Raw genomic sequence first — 12818 nt, forward strand, 5'->3', positions numbered from 1 at the left:
CTGGCCTGGTGCCTGGAGCCTCTGCTTCCTGTGGTGGGTGGGGGAGGGGGAAGCAAGGGTCTGTATTGTCCCTTGAGGCCAGGGGCTGCCTGGGACACTCACAGAGAAGTGGGTGGCCTGGTGTTTTGAGCAGAAAGTTTAAGCAACCTTTGTCAGCCATTTCTGGACTCCCTTAGGCCAGGACTGGGACAAGGGCTGACATTTCCAGAGGGTGGTCCCTGATGGAGCACGGCAGCCTTAGGCAGTTCTTGGCCCAGGCCTTGGTTTCTCAGCGCTGCCTTACATCTTGCTTGTCCCAGGATGCTGACAGGCTGCCGCAGGAAATAGAGAGCTCATGCTGGAGGTGCTGGGCCCTTTGCTCACTTCCCTGGGGACCATGTCTGTGTCTGTCTTTGCTGCGGTGAATACCAGATGGCCCGGCCCTCCTGTTGGCAGGGAGACTCTGGCCTGTTCTCCTGGGGGTGGGGGAAGAGAGGGTGTGGCCAGATCAGGCTGAGTGGGAAGGGATCGCCTTGGTTCTCTCTGGCTGCTGGTACCTTGGCCCCTTTGAGCCCCAGAGGGGACTGCTGGGCAGTGCAGTGTAGCGTTGGCCATCTCAGAAGTTACGTTGGAACCTTGTCAGGAGGATGCTGCTTCCGAGTGTGCTTGGGATGAGATTCCCAAGGCGGTCTCTTCCATACGCATAGTCTGCGCTCTGACTCCCCCTCCCCCAGGAGCAAAGACGTTTTTGAGAAGTGGAATCACTCCCAGCAGTCACTGGGGGCTCTTGCTTTAGCCATACCTCTAATAAGGGAGGTGGGCTTGGCGTCTCCTCTGCCTCTCAGAGGTGGGTCCAAAGGAGGCTTCTGTGTGAGGAGCGTGGCTGTGTTGGCAAAAGGAAAAGAGTAGAGGGAGTGACCTGTCAGTCTGGCTTTGCTCAGGGTCCACAGAGGGAGGGTGTGGTCATGGGGTAGACCTGGCCTTGAACGTGAATCCCTTCTGCTCTGCGCTACATCTGTGCCTCGGCTGCGTTTCTCCCCCCGCCCCCATTAATGAGCACCTCTGGAGAGGTGTGGAGAGCAGAGTCCAACGTCCAGCCCTGGGCTTGGTGTCTGAGGCAGTTCCGCGGAGGGACACGCGGAACCCAGGTCACCAGTGGGTGTTGCGGGAGAGCAGCAGCGGGGTCCCCTGCTGCTAGGCCTTCCTCCCACCCTGCTCCAAGGGAGGGCCTTGACCTCAGCCAGCCCTGAGTGGGGGGCTCTTTCCTTGGAGTGGCCCTGCTATTTTTGGATGGTCTTTGTCCCTTCCTGGGTGTTGTCCTTTCTTCCTTCCTTTCCTGCCCGTCCCGCCCGAGGGCAGGGTGGTAATCACAGGGTTGCTGTGTCTGGTGGGCCGCTCAGCGGCCCTGTTTACAAGGAGGCTCGGCCCTTCCCCCTCCTCCACCCCACCTCTCGGCTCCCCAAGGACTGCTGTGTCGTGGGGTTCGACTTTTGGTCTCTGGAACAGGCTGTTTGGGGGTCTTGCTGCCCCAGTGGGAGGGTCCAGGTTCTCAGGCCTTGCTGCCTCCCTGCAGCCTCCAGCCTCCCCCAGCCCCTCTGGTCTGGCTGCCGTTTGGAGGAGACCTTTCTGTACGCTTTCGTTTGTGGACAGGTGATGTACAGGTGGGGGTTTGCAGTGAGGGCATGCAGCTTGGTGCCACATGTGTCCACCACAGCAGCACGAGGCTGTCGCCACCTCTGCCTGAGTTCAGATTCTGCCCACTTTGTCAGGCGTGAGTGATTCCAGTGGCGGATACAGGAGCCTCACAGCCTGTTGGCTCTTAGCATTCGAAGTGTCCAGGAGGGCACTCTGTTCTTTCTTGTCTGCCTTCCCCCACACCCAACCCCACCCCAGGTCCAGGCTTAGGCCTAGTCAACTGATTTTGTATCTGAGGTCAGTGCAAGGAGCTGGTGGTCCCACAGTCCAGCCACACTGGGAGGCTAGGCTCCCTTCTGGACCCCTTGTTTAAGACAAGAGTAGAGCTCCTCCCAATGAGGGAGATGGGGGCAAGGGCGAGGGTCCCACAGCCCTGCCAGGAGGTGGTGGAACGCACTGGAGACGTGTAAACTGGTGGCGTGAAGGCGTAGATTGCTTCCAAACACGTGAAGGGCTGTGTGCAGGAGATGGGTCGTGGTTGGAGGGCCTGGCCCCAGCCCAGTGCTAAGGGCATGGTGCTCCCTTGGGCCCTGGCAGTTCAGATCTCCCAGAACTGGTTGAAGAATGAATTTGGGTGGTCAGAAGAAGCCTGGGGCCCAGGCCTTGCCAGAGGGGAGGAGGGGGGGAAGGTGGTACTGTGAGAAGGGTGCTGGCTTACATACCAACAACTGGATTTGAATCCTGGGTCTGCTGCGATCTCTCTGGCCACTGTTGGCAAGTCACGTCACTTGTTTGAACCTGTTTCCTTATTTGTAAACTGTAGGAAAAGCTGTCCGACCCACGTAGGTAGCTTAGGGAAAAGACTGTATGCAAACAGCCAGGCCCTGTCCTGGGGGAGAGGCAGATCCTGGGGGGCTGCTAAGAAGGAGGTGGGCTGATTGTGGCCACCGATCCTAGGACCTTAGCCCTTGTGTTCTCTTCTGCCAAGGTGGTCAGATATCTTGGCTAAAGAGAGCTTGGTATGAAAAGGGTCCCACTCCTTGGGGCCATCCCACCACGCCCTGGGTTTCACCATGTCATCTTTGTTGGGCAGGGCTGAGAATTACTGGTGGCGTGGGCAGAACACGCGGACACTGTGTGTGGGACCCTTCCCTCGCAATGTGGTGACCTCCGTGGCCGGCCTCTCAGCCCAGGACATCAGCCAGCCCTTGCAGAATAGCTTCATCCACACGGGGCATGGTGACAGCGACCCCCGCCACTGCTGGGGCTTCCCCGACAAGATTGACGAGTGAGTACGGGGCAGGACCCTGCCTTGGGCACCAGCCAGCAGCCCCTAGGCTTCTGAGGTCCCTGTCACATCGTGGGGCACAGTCTGTCATTGTCCAGCAGGTTTTCCCTGTTGGCAGAGCTTGGGTTAGGAGCTTCAAAGGATGGACCCACGCTCCATTTGGTGGACAGGCCTCCAGGGGCCACAGCCTGGCACCCCGGCACACTGGCCCTAGGGAAATGGACTTGGGCATAGCCTTTGGAAGCGTTAAGTAGGAAAGCTTCTCTTGTGATCCCAGCAATTGAGTGGCAGTTTCCCTTCTCCTGCTGGGAGTACCAGAGTCCTGGAGATGGGAGCTGCTGGGTCAGGCCCAGGGGCACAAGGGCAGAAAGAACTCACTGTGGGGACACTTCAGAGGGAATATTAGGCAGCAGCTCACTCTGTACCCGGGAGGGGAGTTCCGTCTCCTCTAAGTGAAAGGACGAGGTCAATGGAGAGGCCTCTGGGGAGGACACAGAGGAGAAGAATTAGTCACTTCCTGGGTGCCCCACCCCAGGGAGCCACCTGGCAGCTCCTCAGCCCAGGCCGCCATGCCTCTCTGCTGGCCCCAGGGGGCTGCCATGCCTGGCTCTCTGCAGCCCTTTCTCCTCTGACTTCTCCTGATACAGCTTCCTGCCCTGAGAAGCATGATGGAGCAGGCCCTTGACCCCTGTGCCCCCACACACCAGAACACTAAGCTCTTGGAGGGTGGCCTGTGTCTCTCACTTACAAGGGCCAGGCGAGGGCCTGAGGGAATTGGGGCAGGAGAGCACAGACGACCCCCCTCAGAAGGAGGCCCAGCGCCCTCTGCCCTGCTCCTGGCGCCGTGGCCGGACCAGCCCCATTCCTCTGGGCTTTAATCAGCCCTAGTGACTAAGTCCCAGATCCTGACAGTCAGCACAGGGTTTGAGAGTGAATTGAGAGCAGGACAGGTGGCCCTGCCCCTACCCCACCTCCTGGCAGTGGGGCAAAAGGATGCCTCCTCCCCATCCTGACCAGGGGAATGCAGCCCAGATGCCCCTGGGCCTGGCAGGAGAGAACAGAGTGTCAGCAGGTGGCTGCCAGGTGTGGGTTGGGGGGCCAGGGGGTTGCAGAGGGCCAGCTCTGCCCTTGTAGGGTGTTCTTGGAGCCCCTGCAGTCCTGGGCTTTTCAGCCTGCAGTCAGGGATTCTTTCTTTGCCCTCTCTCCACGATACCCTTCGCTGGGGACAGCTTAGATCCGCAGAAGGGAGCTACTGGGAGTTGAAAGTCCTGTGCTCCAGACCCAGGTCTGCAGGGGTCTAGGACAAGATGGTCCCCTGGACACTCAGGTGTTTGTTTTCTGCCTGACCCCAGGGGACAGGCCTGGCATCTCCTGTAGGGGTTTCCTCGCTGCCACCGCTCCATATGCTCCCCCCACCCTCTGACCTGGTTCTCTCCCTACAGGCTGTATCTGGGAAACCCCATGGACCCTCCTGACCTGCTGAGCGTGGAACTGAGTGCCTCCCAACCTGCCCAGCATTTGGGAAGGGGAAAAAGTAAGAGCCCGACTCCCTGACATCCCCTGGCGCTTCAGCTTCCCTGGAAGGGTCACTGTCTCCTCAGGCCGCCCTGAGCTGGCTATTCTGGCTCTGGGATGGTTGGGCCAGGGCAGCAGGGGGACAGCTGTGTCCTTGGCTCTGGCTGGGCGTGGGGTGGAAGATGAGAGGCATCTGTATCCGCCGAGGTGGGCATCCTCGGTCGGTTGCTCCTGCGTTGGCCTGCCCGCCTCAGCTTCCCTCCTCCCTCCTCCTTCCCGCCGTGCTCAGATCCTGGCTTTCCTCACTGCCCTCTCTAATCCTGTTCTCCTCTCCCGAGCCAAAACCACCCCACGGCCTTCATCTTGGCCAGGAGCCTCATCCATCTCCTGGATCCTGGGACTGTCGTTCCGGAACACGGTTTTCCCATCCTGCCGCCCCATTGCTTCCCATTGCTGTTGAGTTTCTACGTCACTTGCCCCTATTCACGGCTCTCCCTCTCTCTCTCTCTCCCCGCCCCCCCCCCCAACTCTGCCGTCTCGTCTGGCTCTGTCCTCCCTCCCTTGTCCTCTGTCTCTCTGCTTGGCCCTCCTCTGCTCTCCGCATGGCCTTTCTTGCAGGGGAGCCTCCACCTCGCCCACCTCAGCCTACCATCTTCACTCAGAGTAAGTGGGGCTGCGCTCGGTGCCTTGGCCCCCGCCCCCTCTCTCCTCTCATTCCTCCTCTCCTCCTGGAAGGTACAGGGCCCCGGCGGGCTGGCTGGCGGGAGGGGAGCAGGGATGTGCTGGGAGCTTTGGCTGCTGACCCGGCCCAGCATGCCTGCCTCGCCCCCCACCCCAAAGTCTTGGGCCTCTGGAACACATGTGTGGTCCTGGCGCCCACCTCTGCCTCTCTCTGCCATTGCGTGGCCCTGCCCCGCTCCCTTTGGGACCTGCAGAGGCTATGTCTGGGCTTTCAATGGTGGTGGGTTATGAGCTCTGTCCTCTCCAATGATGACTTCTGTTGCCCTTGATGCTAGGGGACGCCCCATAGTCCCCTGCCTGCACTAATGGTGTGCCGTGATGGGATCGGGAGAGGGATTACTAACCAGGGCCCAGGAGCAGGGGATATGGGTCTTGTGTTGATGGAGGGAGCATCTGAGGCAGCCAGGTGTGGGGTGTTGCTTGCTCTAGCCGAGATGGAGGCAGGGGTCACCAGCCTGTGTAGAGGGCTGACAGCGTCCAGAGAACGTTTGGCCGTCCTGTGTGAATAGGGTCGGTGTGCATGGAGACGTTCAGCCGCTGAGGGCTGACCTCGGGGGAACTGGGAATGGGGAGTTGGTGGGGGATACGTGGCTTTCTTCCCCACAGCCCACCTTCCCTGTCCCCGTGCCTAACGCTGCCTCCCTGTCGGGGTCTCCCTTCCATCGCAGAACCAACCTACGACCCTGTGAGTGAGGACCAAGACCCCCTGTCCAGCGACTTTAAGAGGCTGGGCCTGCGGAAGCCAGGCCTGCCCCGTGGACTGTGGCTGGCGAAGCCCTCGGCCCGGGTGCCAGGTGCCAAGGCAGGCCGCGGCAGCGGCGAGGTCGCACTCATTGACTTCGGCGAGGAGCCTGTGGTCCCAGCCCCACGACCCTCTGCACCCTCGCTGGCACAGCTGGCAATGGATGCCTGCTCCTTGCTGGACAAGACGCCGCCCCAGAGCCCCACTCGGGCACTGCCCCGGCCTCTGCACCCCACGCCGGTGGTGGACTGGGATGCGCGCCCACTGCCCCCGCCTCCTGCCTACGACGATGTGGCCCAGGATGAGGATGACTTTGAGGTGTCCTCCATCAACAGCACCCTGGTGGATGCAGGGGTCTCCGCTGGGTCCAACCAGGGCGAGACCAATTACGCCTTTGTGCCCGAGCAGGCACGGCTCCTCCCTCCACTGGAGGACAACCTGTTCCTCCCACCCCAGGGTGGGAGCAAGCCTCCTGACTCGGCTCAGACCGCAGAGATCTTCCAGGCACTGCAGCAGGAATGCATGCGGCAACTGCAGGTCCCGGCTGGCTCGCTGGGCCCCTCCCCCAGCCCGCCGGGTGACGACAAGCCCCAGGTGCCCCCCCGGGTGCCCATCCCCCCGAGGCCCACACGCCCACGTGGCGAGCTGTCTCCAGCCCCCTCAGGCGAGGAGGAGATGGGGCGATGGCCTGGACCTGCCTCCCCTCCCCGGGTGCCTCCCCGGGAGCCCCTGTCCCCTCAAGGCTCGAGGACCCCCAGCCCCCTGGTGCCACCCGGTAGCTCCCCGCTGCCACCTCGGCTCTCAAGCTCACCTGGGAAGACCATGCCCACCACTCAAAGCTTCGCCTCGGACCCCAAGTACGCCACACCCCAGGTGATCCAGGCCCCTGGCCCACGGGCTGGTCCCTGCATCCTGCCCATCGTCCGTGATGGCAAGAAGGTCAGCAATACCCACTACTACCTGCTGCCTGAGCGCCCACCCTATCTGGAGCGCTACCAGCGCTTCCTGCGTGAGGCCCAGAGCCCTGAAGAGCCAGCCCCCCTGCCTGTGCCCCTGCTGCTGCCCCCACCCAGCACCCCAGCCCCTGCTGCCCCCACTGCTACTGTTCGACCAATGCCACAGGCTGCCCCGGACCCCAAGGCCAACTTCTCCACCAACAACAGCAACCCAGGGATCCGGCCACCAGCCCTGAGGGCCACCACTCGGCTGCCACAGAGGGGCTGCCCTGGGGACGGACCAGAGGCTGGACGGCCAGCAGATAAGATCCAGATGGTGAGTGCCAGGCATGGCTGCCAGTGAGGAGGGGCATGGGCCCGAGGGGCACAGAGGAACGGGCCCAAGTGGTGCTGACCGGTGGGTGGTGGGTGTGCCCAGCTGCAGGCCATGGTGCATGGGGTGACCACAGAGGAGTGCCAGGCGGCCCTGCAGAGCCACAGCTGGAACGTGCAGAGGGCTGCCCAGTATCTGAAGGTACCACCACCTCCTGCCCACTCTGGCTTTCAGGGACCCTGAAGACTGGTTCTGCTGCTCTTCCCCGCCCTCACCCCCCACCTCTGGCTCTCCTCTGCCCCCATGTTGGTCCGGTGCCCCTCAGCCCCAGTGTGTCCCATGGCGCCACCCTCTGCTCCTCAGGTGGAGCAGCTCTTTGGGTTGGGTCTGCGGCCGCGAGGCGAGTGCCACAAAGTGCTGGAGATGTTCGACTGGAACCTGGAGCAGGCCGGCTGCCACCTCCTGGGATCCTGTGGCCCTGCCCACCACAAGTGAGCAAGCCCCACCCTGCCACCTGCCTGTCCCTGGAGGGCTGTCCCGGGGCACACCACTCCAGGGGAAAGTCCAGCACCTCGAAGGCCATGCACAGCCAGGAGACACAGGGTTCCCCAGCCAGAGGGAGGGAAGGCAGCCCCGATCCCAGGACGCAGACAGTTCTGGGTGGAAACAGGTTCTCCTAAGCCTGTTTGTTTAGACTTTCTAGCACTTGGTTCCAATAGTGAGTAAGAAGGGAATTGGAGCCTCCCATTGCAGGGGGGGCTCACTTCCTGGGCCTCTCCCACAGTGCCCCTGAGCCCACTCCAGGGGTTTAGGACCTGATTTAAACAACTACTTCTCATCTATTCATTTCATATTGCAGTTTAAAGTAACAGAGTTTTTTTGTTTTGTTTTGTTTTTTCTAGTGAGGAAGATTGGCTCTGAGCTAACATCTGTTGCCAGTCTTCCTCTTTTTTTTCCTCCACAAAGCCCCAGTACATAGTTGTATATCCTGGTTGTAAGTCATTCTAGTTCTTCTGTGTGGGATGCCGCTTCAGCATGGCCTGATGAGCTGTGCGTAGGTCCACACCCAGGATCCGAACCGGCAAACCCTGGGCTGCGGAAGCAGAACACGCAAACTAAGCCACTCAGCCACAGAGCCGGCCTCAACACAGAGCTTTAACACATTTTTAAAGGAACACCTAGCAAAAAAAATCCATTTCCTGTAAAAAATTTTCATGTGTGTATATATAACAAAATGTCTAGATATAATATAGTGTAAGTATATATACATATGAAAGTTTTACCAAATCAGAAAGTAGTGAAATGGGTAAATCCCAGCACATCCCAGGAGAGGTGCTGGTGGGGTGTGGGTTTCGGAGTTGTGGGCTCTGGCGTTGGACGTCCCAAGTTAGAGCCCAGCCTTCTGCTCATGGATTGCGTCAGCTCCGCCTGTGTGCTCACCTCTCGGTGTTCTTGTATGTAAATGTGTGAGAGTGGGAGTGCCCACCGCACAGCAGTGGTCAGAAGAATTGAGGAGGGCTGCGTCCGTCGGTCCACACAGCACGTGTCTGGCACACAGGACACCATCACTGAATGTTAGCCATTATCTCGGGCTTATTCTCACCAACTTGCATCCAAATAAACTTAGGCTTTACTGTCCCTGTCGCCGTCGGACACTTTAATACATGGGACTGCTGTTCTCTTATTTTTAGTTTATTAAGGTAAAGAAAAAAGGCATCCCAAGGTGATACGTTTCAGAATTATTGCCTAGAACTACCAGTTTTCAGCCGATTTGCTTGGCACCGAGAGGCCCTCTCGTGCCCACCTGTGCCGGACATTCCATACTCTGTTGACAGAGCGCCTTTCTGGTTGGTTCCCATCCTTAGGCGCTGAAACATCTGCAGAGCCGAGGATCTGCCCTGAAGGAATCACTTGAGCCTGTCCAGCTGACAAGGTTGGGGAGATGCCCTGCCCAGGCCTGGAGGACCTGCTGCCACCTGCTGCTCCCAGTGGCAGAACGAGGCCAAGGCAGCAGGAGGCTGGGAGCCTTGCCTTGCCAGTCCCTCCCTCACCCAGCGCTGTCCCTGCAACTTCAGTTCAGCCCTCGGTGCCCCCCAGCCAAGGTGTGGGAAGGGACCCCAAGAAGGCAGGCCTGAGGGTGGCCTCAGTAGGCCCTGCGGCTGACCTGCCTCTGGCTCCAGTCCCAGCAGGGCCTGTGGCTGGAGTGTGTCCCTAGGCCCTGCTGGTGGGGAAGCCAGGCTTGACCCTGGGCAGGGAGGATGTGTTGGCTACACAGAAAGGTGGACCAGCACCTGGCGGGCCCTTCCCAGGGCTGGGCCCTTCTCCATGGAGCCCCTGGTGGGCAGTTGGAGTGTCGGACAGAATGTGACTTAGGGCCTCGCCATGGACATATTACAGGACTTGGCTGGTCTGAGAATCTTGTGCCTGGAAATAGCCTGAGGTGGCTCAGGAAGCAGAGCAAGGGTGCCAGATCGTCCTCTGGCAGGGACCAGGGCCCAAGGCACCAGGGTTGGAAGGAGACCAAGGGGGCAGCTGCCCTGGAGGGACACCAGTGCTTCCTCTCTGACCCAGCTCTTCCCCTGTCCTGTTCTGTGTTTTCCCACCAGCCTCTGTCGCCAAAGTTACTGCCCCAGCTATGGATACCTGCTTCTTCCAGAAAAATAAAGTTAATTTCTATTTTATGTTACTTACTTGTACCTGCCTCTTTCTTTGCCTCTTGGTCAGCAGCCAGAGGCCCGAGGGTTCCCCAAGTGCCTGCTGTCTACCCAGGTCTGCAGGCCTTATCGCACCACCTGTGGACAGAGGGAGGAAGGGCAGGCCTGGTTGACCCTGAAGGGTTTCACCCCTTGCAGGGCCGCCACCTGGTGTCACTGACTCACCATCCTGTGTTTTTGCGATAGAGCTCCCTAAGGCGGGGTGCACTGCAGGAGAGAGTACGTAACTCAGCTGGAGCTAGGCCAGAAACTTCAGTAACAGCAAAGGCTGCAATATGTACAAATATTTTAATTTTGTTTTTCTGAATAACTAATATTTCACGCAGTTCAAGATTTGAAAGGTACTAAAGAGTAAACAGTAGAGCCTCCCATCCCGGCGCCTGCCTCCTCCCCAGAGGCTGCCCTTGTCATCGGGTTCTTGTGTGTTTCCTGTGTTTTCACTTCATATTTTGAGGGGCTCCGTGGCCACACTGAAAGAGCTCCCCGTTCTTGTATAGGGTGGCGTGGCTGTATCATAAGCTGTTTAACCTGGCCCCTTTTCGCGAAGGGGGACTTTGGTTGTTTCCAGTCCTTTGCAGTTACAACCATCGCTGCAGTAGATGGCGTCTGTAGCTTACTTTTCACTTGCGAGTCAGCCTGAAGGATGAGTTCCCAGAAGTGGCGCTCCCGCCTCGAAGAGTGTGTGCGGTCGTGATGGGTCTGTGCTGCACTGCTCTCCCCTGAGGACATGGTTGCAGTTGTCACACCCACCCGTGGGTAATGGAGCCCTCTGAGCTCTGCCGTCTGACGGTGGAAGATGGGGTCTCTCTGGTTTGAATTTGCATTTCTCTAATGAATGAATAAGCATTATAAAAAATAAGTTGGGCCCTTTATGTTTCCATTTCTATGAACTATCCATTAATATCCTTGGGTTTCTTACTGGGTTTTAGGAAATTACTGGATCAAGGAAATTAGCCCTTTGGGCCGTTACCATCTTCTCATCCAAACTTTAGGAAAAGAGTAAATCATGAGAGAGTAAGCTGATGTCTTAGGTTTATTAAAATCAAAAGAAATGCCATTCAGGATGGGCCTCGGTCGCTCTCCGTTGTGTCTGTGGCTCCCGTTTAGTCAAATACGTTATCATAAAAGGGAAAAAGTTGGTATTAAGTGACCTTAGGGCTTTAGACCTGGATTCCGTTCTCGGCTCTGTTTTATCTTGCAAGTTATTAACCTTTCTGAGCCTGGAAACTGAGGGAGAGTAATTCTTGCTTTAGAGAATGGTGGTGAGGATTTAGTGAGGTCCCGTAGGTAAACATTGAGCCTAGTGCATGGGCCATGGTAAGTACCCAACAAACTAATCGTTACACATTTTACTTCTTTGTGTTCCTGCGTGTCTCTATGAGTCACTTGCTTTCGTTATACACTGACCACAACTTTTTGTGTACAACTGTCTTCTGTCCCGTTTTCCCTTAATTTTATATTTTTGGAGGCAATTTGTTCTTTTGCTACAAATCATTCCTATTTGGACGTGTTTGACTCCATTTTTAAAATGTTGTCTTTTGGTAAACGATGGCAGAGCTAATACATGTCAGGAAGATTTTTTGCAAGGGCGGACACCAAAGCATCTGGGGGCCCCACGGGGGATCAGGAAACACGATGTGCTTTTCTTGCTGGACACAGTTCCTAAACCCTAGAGTCTCCTGCTGTTTTTCTCACTTCTAACCAGCCTGCCAGCTTTACCAGCCTCTGCTGGGTTTATTGAAAAGATCTTAAGTGAAGATGTTGAAAAAGCCGGCCCAGGCTTGTTTGCCAACAAGGAGAATCAATAAATCAGCGAGGACTCATTGGGTTCTTTCTTTTTGGGCCCTGAAGAGGGGATACAAGCCAAATAGACAGTCTGTGCCGCAGGGACTGTGACGTTATAGCAAGATGGTGAGTGCTCTAAGGTCATTGGGTGCCAGGTGGCTTGGGAGCAGAGGAGGTGGCATTGTGCTGGCTTGATGGGGAAGAATAGGCGTATGTCAGGAAGGTGAGGGGCACGCAGGTATTGCGGGCAGAGGGAACTGGCTTGTCCTAACCTCTGACGTTTGGTGAGGCTGGAGCCCATCCTGTGGCTGTATTTTGAGGCTGGGTTGGAGGTGGCTTTCATGTGATCCTGATGAGTGAGGCAGGCTGGCTCATGAAGCTGCTGGTGTGCAATGCTGAGTTCTCTTGACCCTGTAGACAAAGGGAGACAGCCGAGGAGAGAGAAGCAGAGAAGTGATGTGGTCGGTGGCTCAGTTCCACTGCAGCCACGAGTGGAGGAAGGATCTAGCAGATGTGTCTCGCTGCACACTGGAAACATGTGGTGTCCCTAAGTTGAAGCAAATTAATATTTACAGAAATGTGAACTTGGGGAATAGAGGGACCTCCAACTCTTGGCTAGAGCAGGGGTTCCTGAAGGCCAGTCCAGGGCCAGTGCTGGTCTCGGGTCAAGTTTTCACTGGTCTGAGGTGAAATGATAAGAATAAGAACCACAAAACTCAGGTTTCTTTTTCTTTTTTTTTGCTAAGGAAGATTTGCCCTGAGCTAACATCTGTTGCCAATCTTCCGCTTTTTGTATGTGAGCCACTGCCAACAGCCTGGCCACTGACAAGTGGTGTAGGTCCGCATCCTGGGACCCAAACCTGGGCCACCAAAGCAGAGCGTGCAAACTTAACCCTAGGCCACTGGGGCCAGCCCAACTGAGTTTTTCTTACAATGAAATGTATTCAAGTTCAAGGACTGTCTTTATTCTCAGATTTTGGTCTTCCTCTATGTTTGGTTTTGAAATGGCTATTCTTGTAGGGTGATGGTGGTGGTACTGGTAGGTGATAAACTTGTCCCCATGCCCTTATGTAGCAATGTGATGTCAGCATGCCCTCTCCAGCAATTATTATTTTCATGACACCTGAAATCTATCTTCAGAAACTCTGGA

General features: G+C 57.2%; 1 protein-coding gene across 39 annotated transcripts in view; it reads left to right on the top strand.

Moving 5' to 3' along the window:
• Nucleotides 1-9855, top strand: part of TNK2 (tyrosine kinase non receptor 2) — a 40578-nt gene extending 30723 nt beyond the window's left edge. For 4 of the 39 annotated variants that reach the window (XM_070243539.1, XM_070243556.1, XM_070243549.1 and 1 more), the window contains 7 exons: nucleotides 2708-2902; nucleotides 4345-4436; nucleotides 5036-5080; nucleotides 5827-7172; nucleotides 7275-7370; nucleotides 7533-7660; nucleotides 9035-9855. In XM_070243539.1, the coding sequence (XP_070099640.1) occupies nucleotides 2708-2902; nucleotides 4345-4436; nucleotides 5036-5080; nucleotides 5827-7172; nucleotides 7275-7370; nucleotides 7533-7660; nucleotides 9035-9041 (1909 nt within the window). In that variant the 3' untranslated portion in view covers nucleotides 9042-9855. Of the gene's footprint in view, nucleotides 1-2707; nucleotides 2903-4344; nucleotides 4437-5035; nucleotides 5153-5826; nucleotides 7173-7274; nucleotides 7371-7403; nucleotides 7665-9034 lie in introns of those variants that run through there. The other 35 variants (XM_070243542.1, XM_070243560.1, XM_070243554.1 and 32 more) reach the window with 16 other exon arrangements.
• The last annotated feature ends 2963 nt before the right edge of the window (nucleotides 9856-12818 follow it).

This window comes from Equus caballus, chromosome 19 (genome assembly GCF_041296265.1).
Source record: "Equus caballus isolate H_3958 breed thoroughbred chromosome 19, TB-T2T, whole genome shotgun sequence".
In the NCBI taxonomy this organism is placed as follows: domain Eukaryota; kingdom Metazoa; phylum Chordata; class Mammalia; order Perissodactyla; family Equidae; genus Equus; species Equus caballus.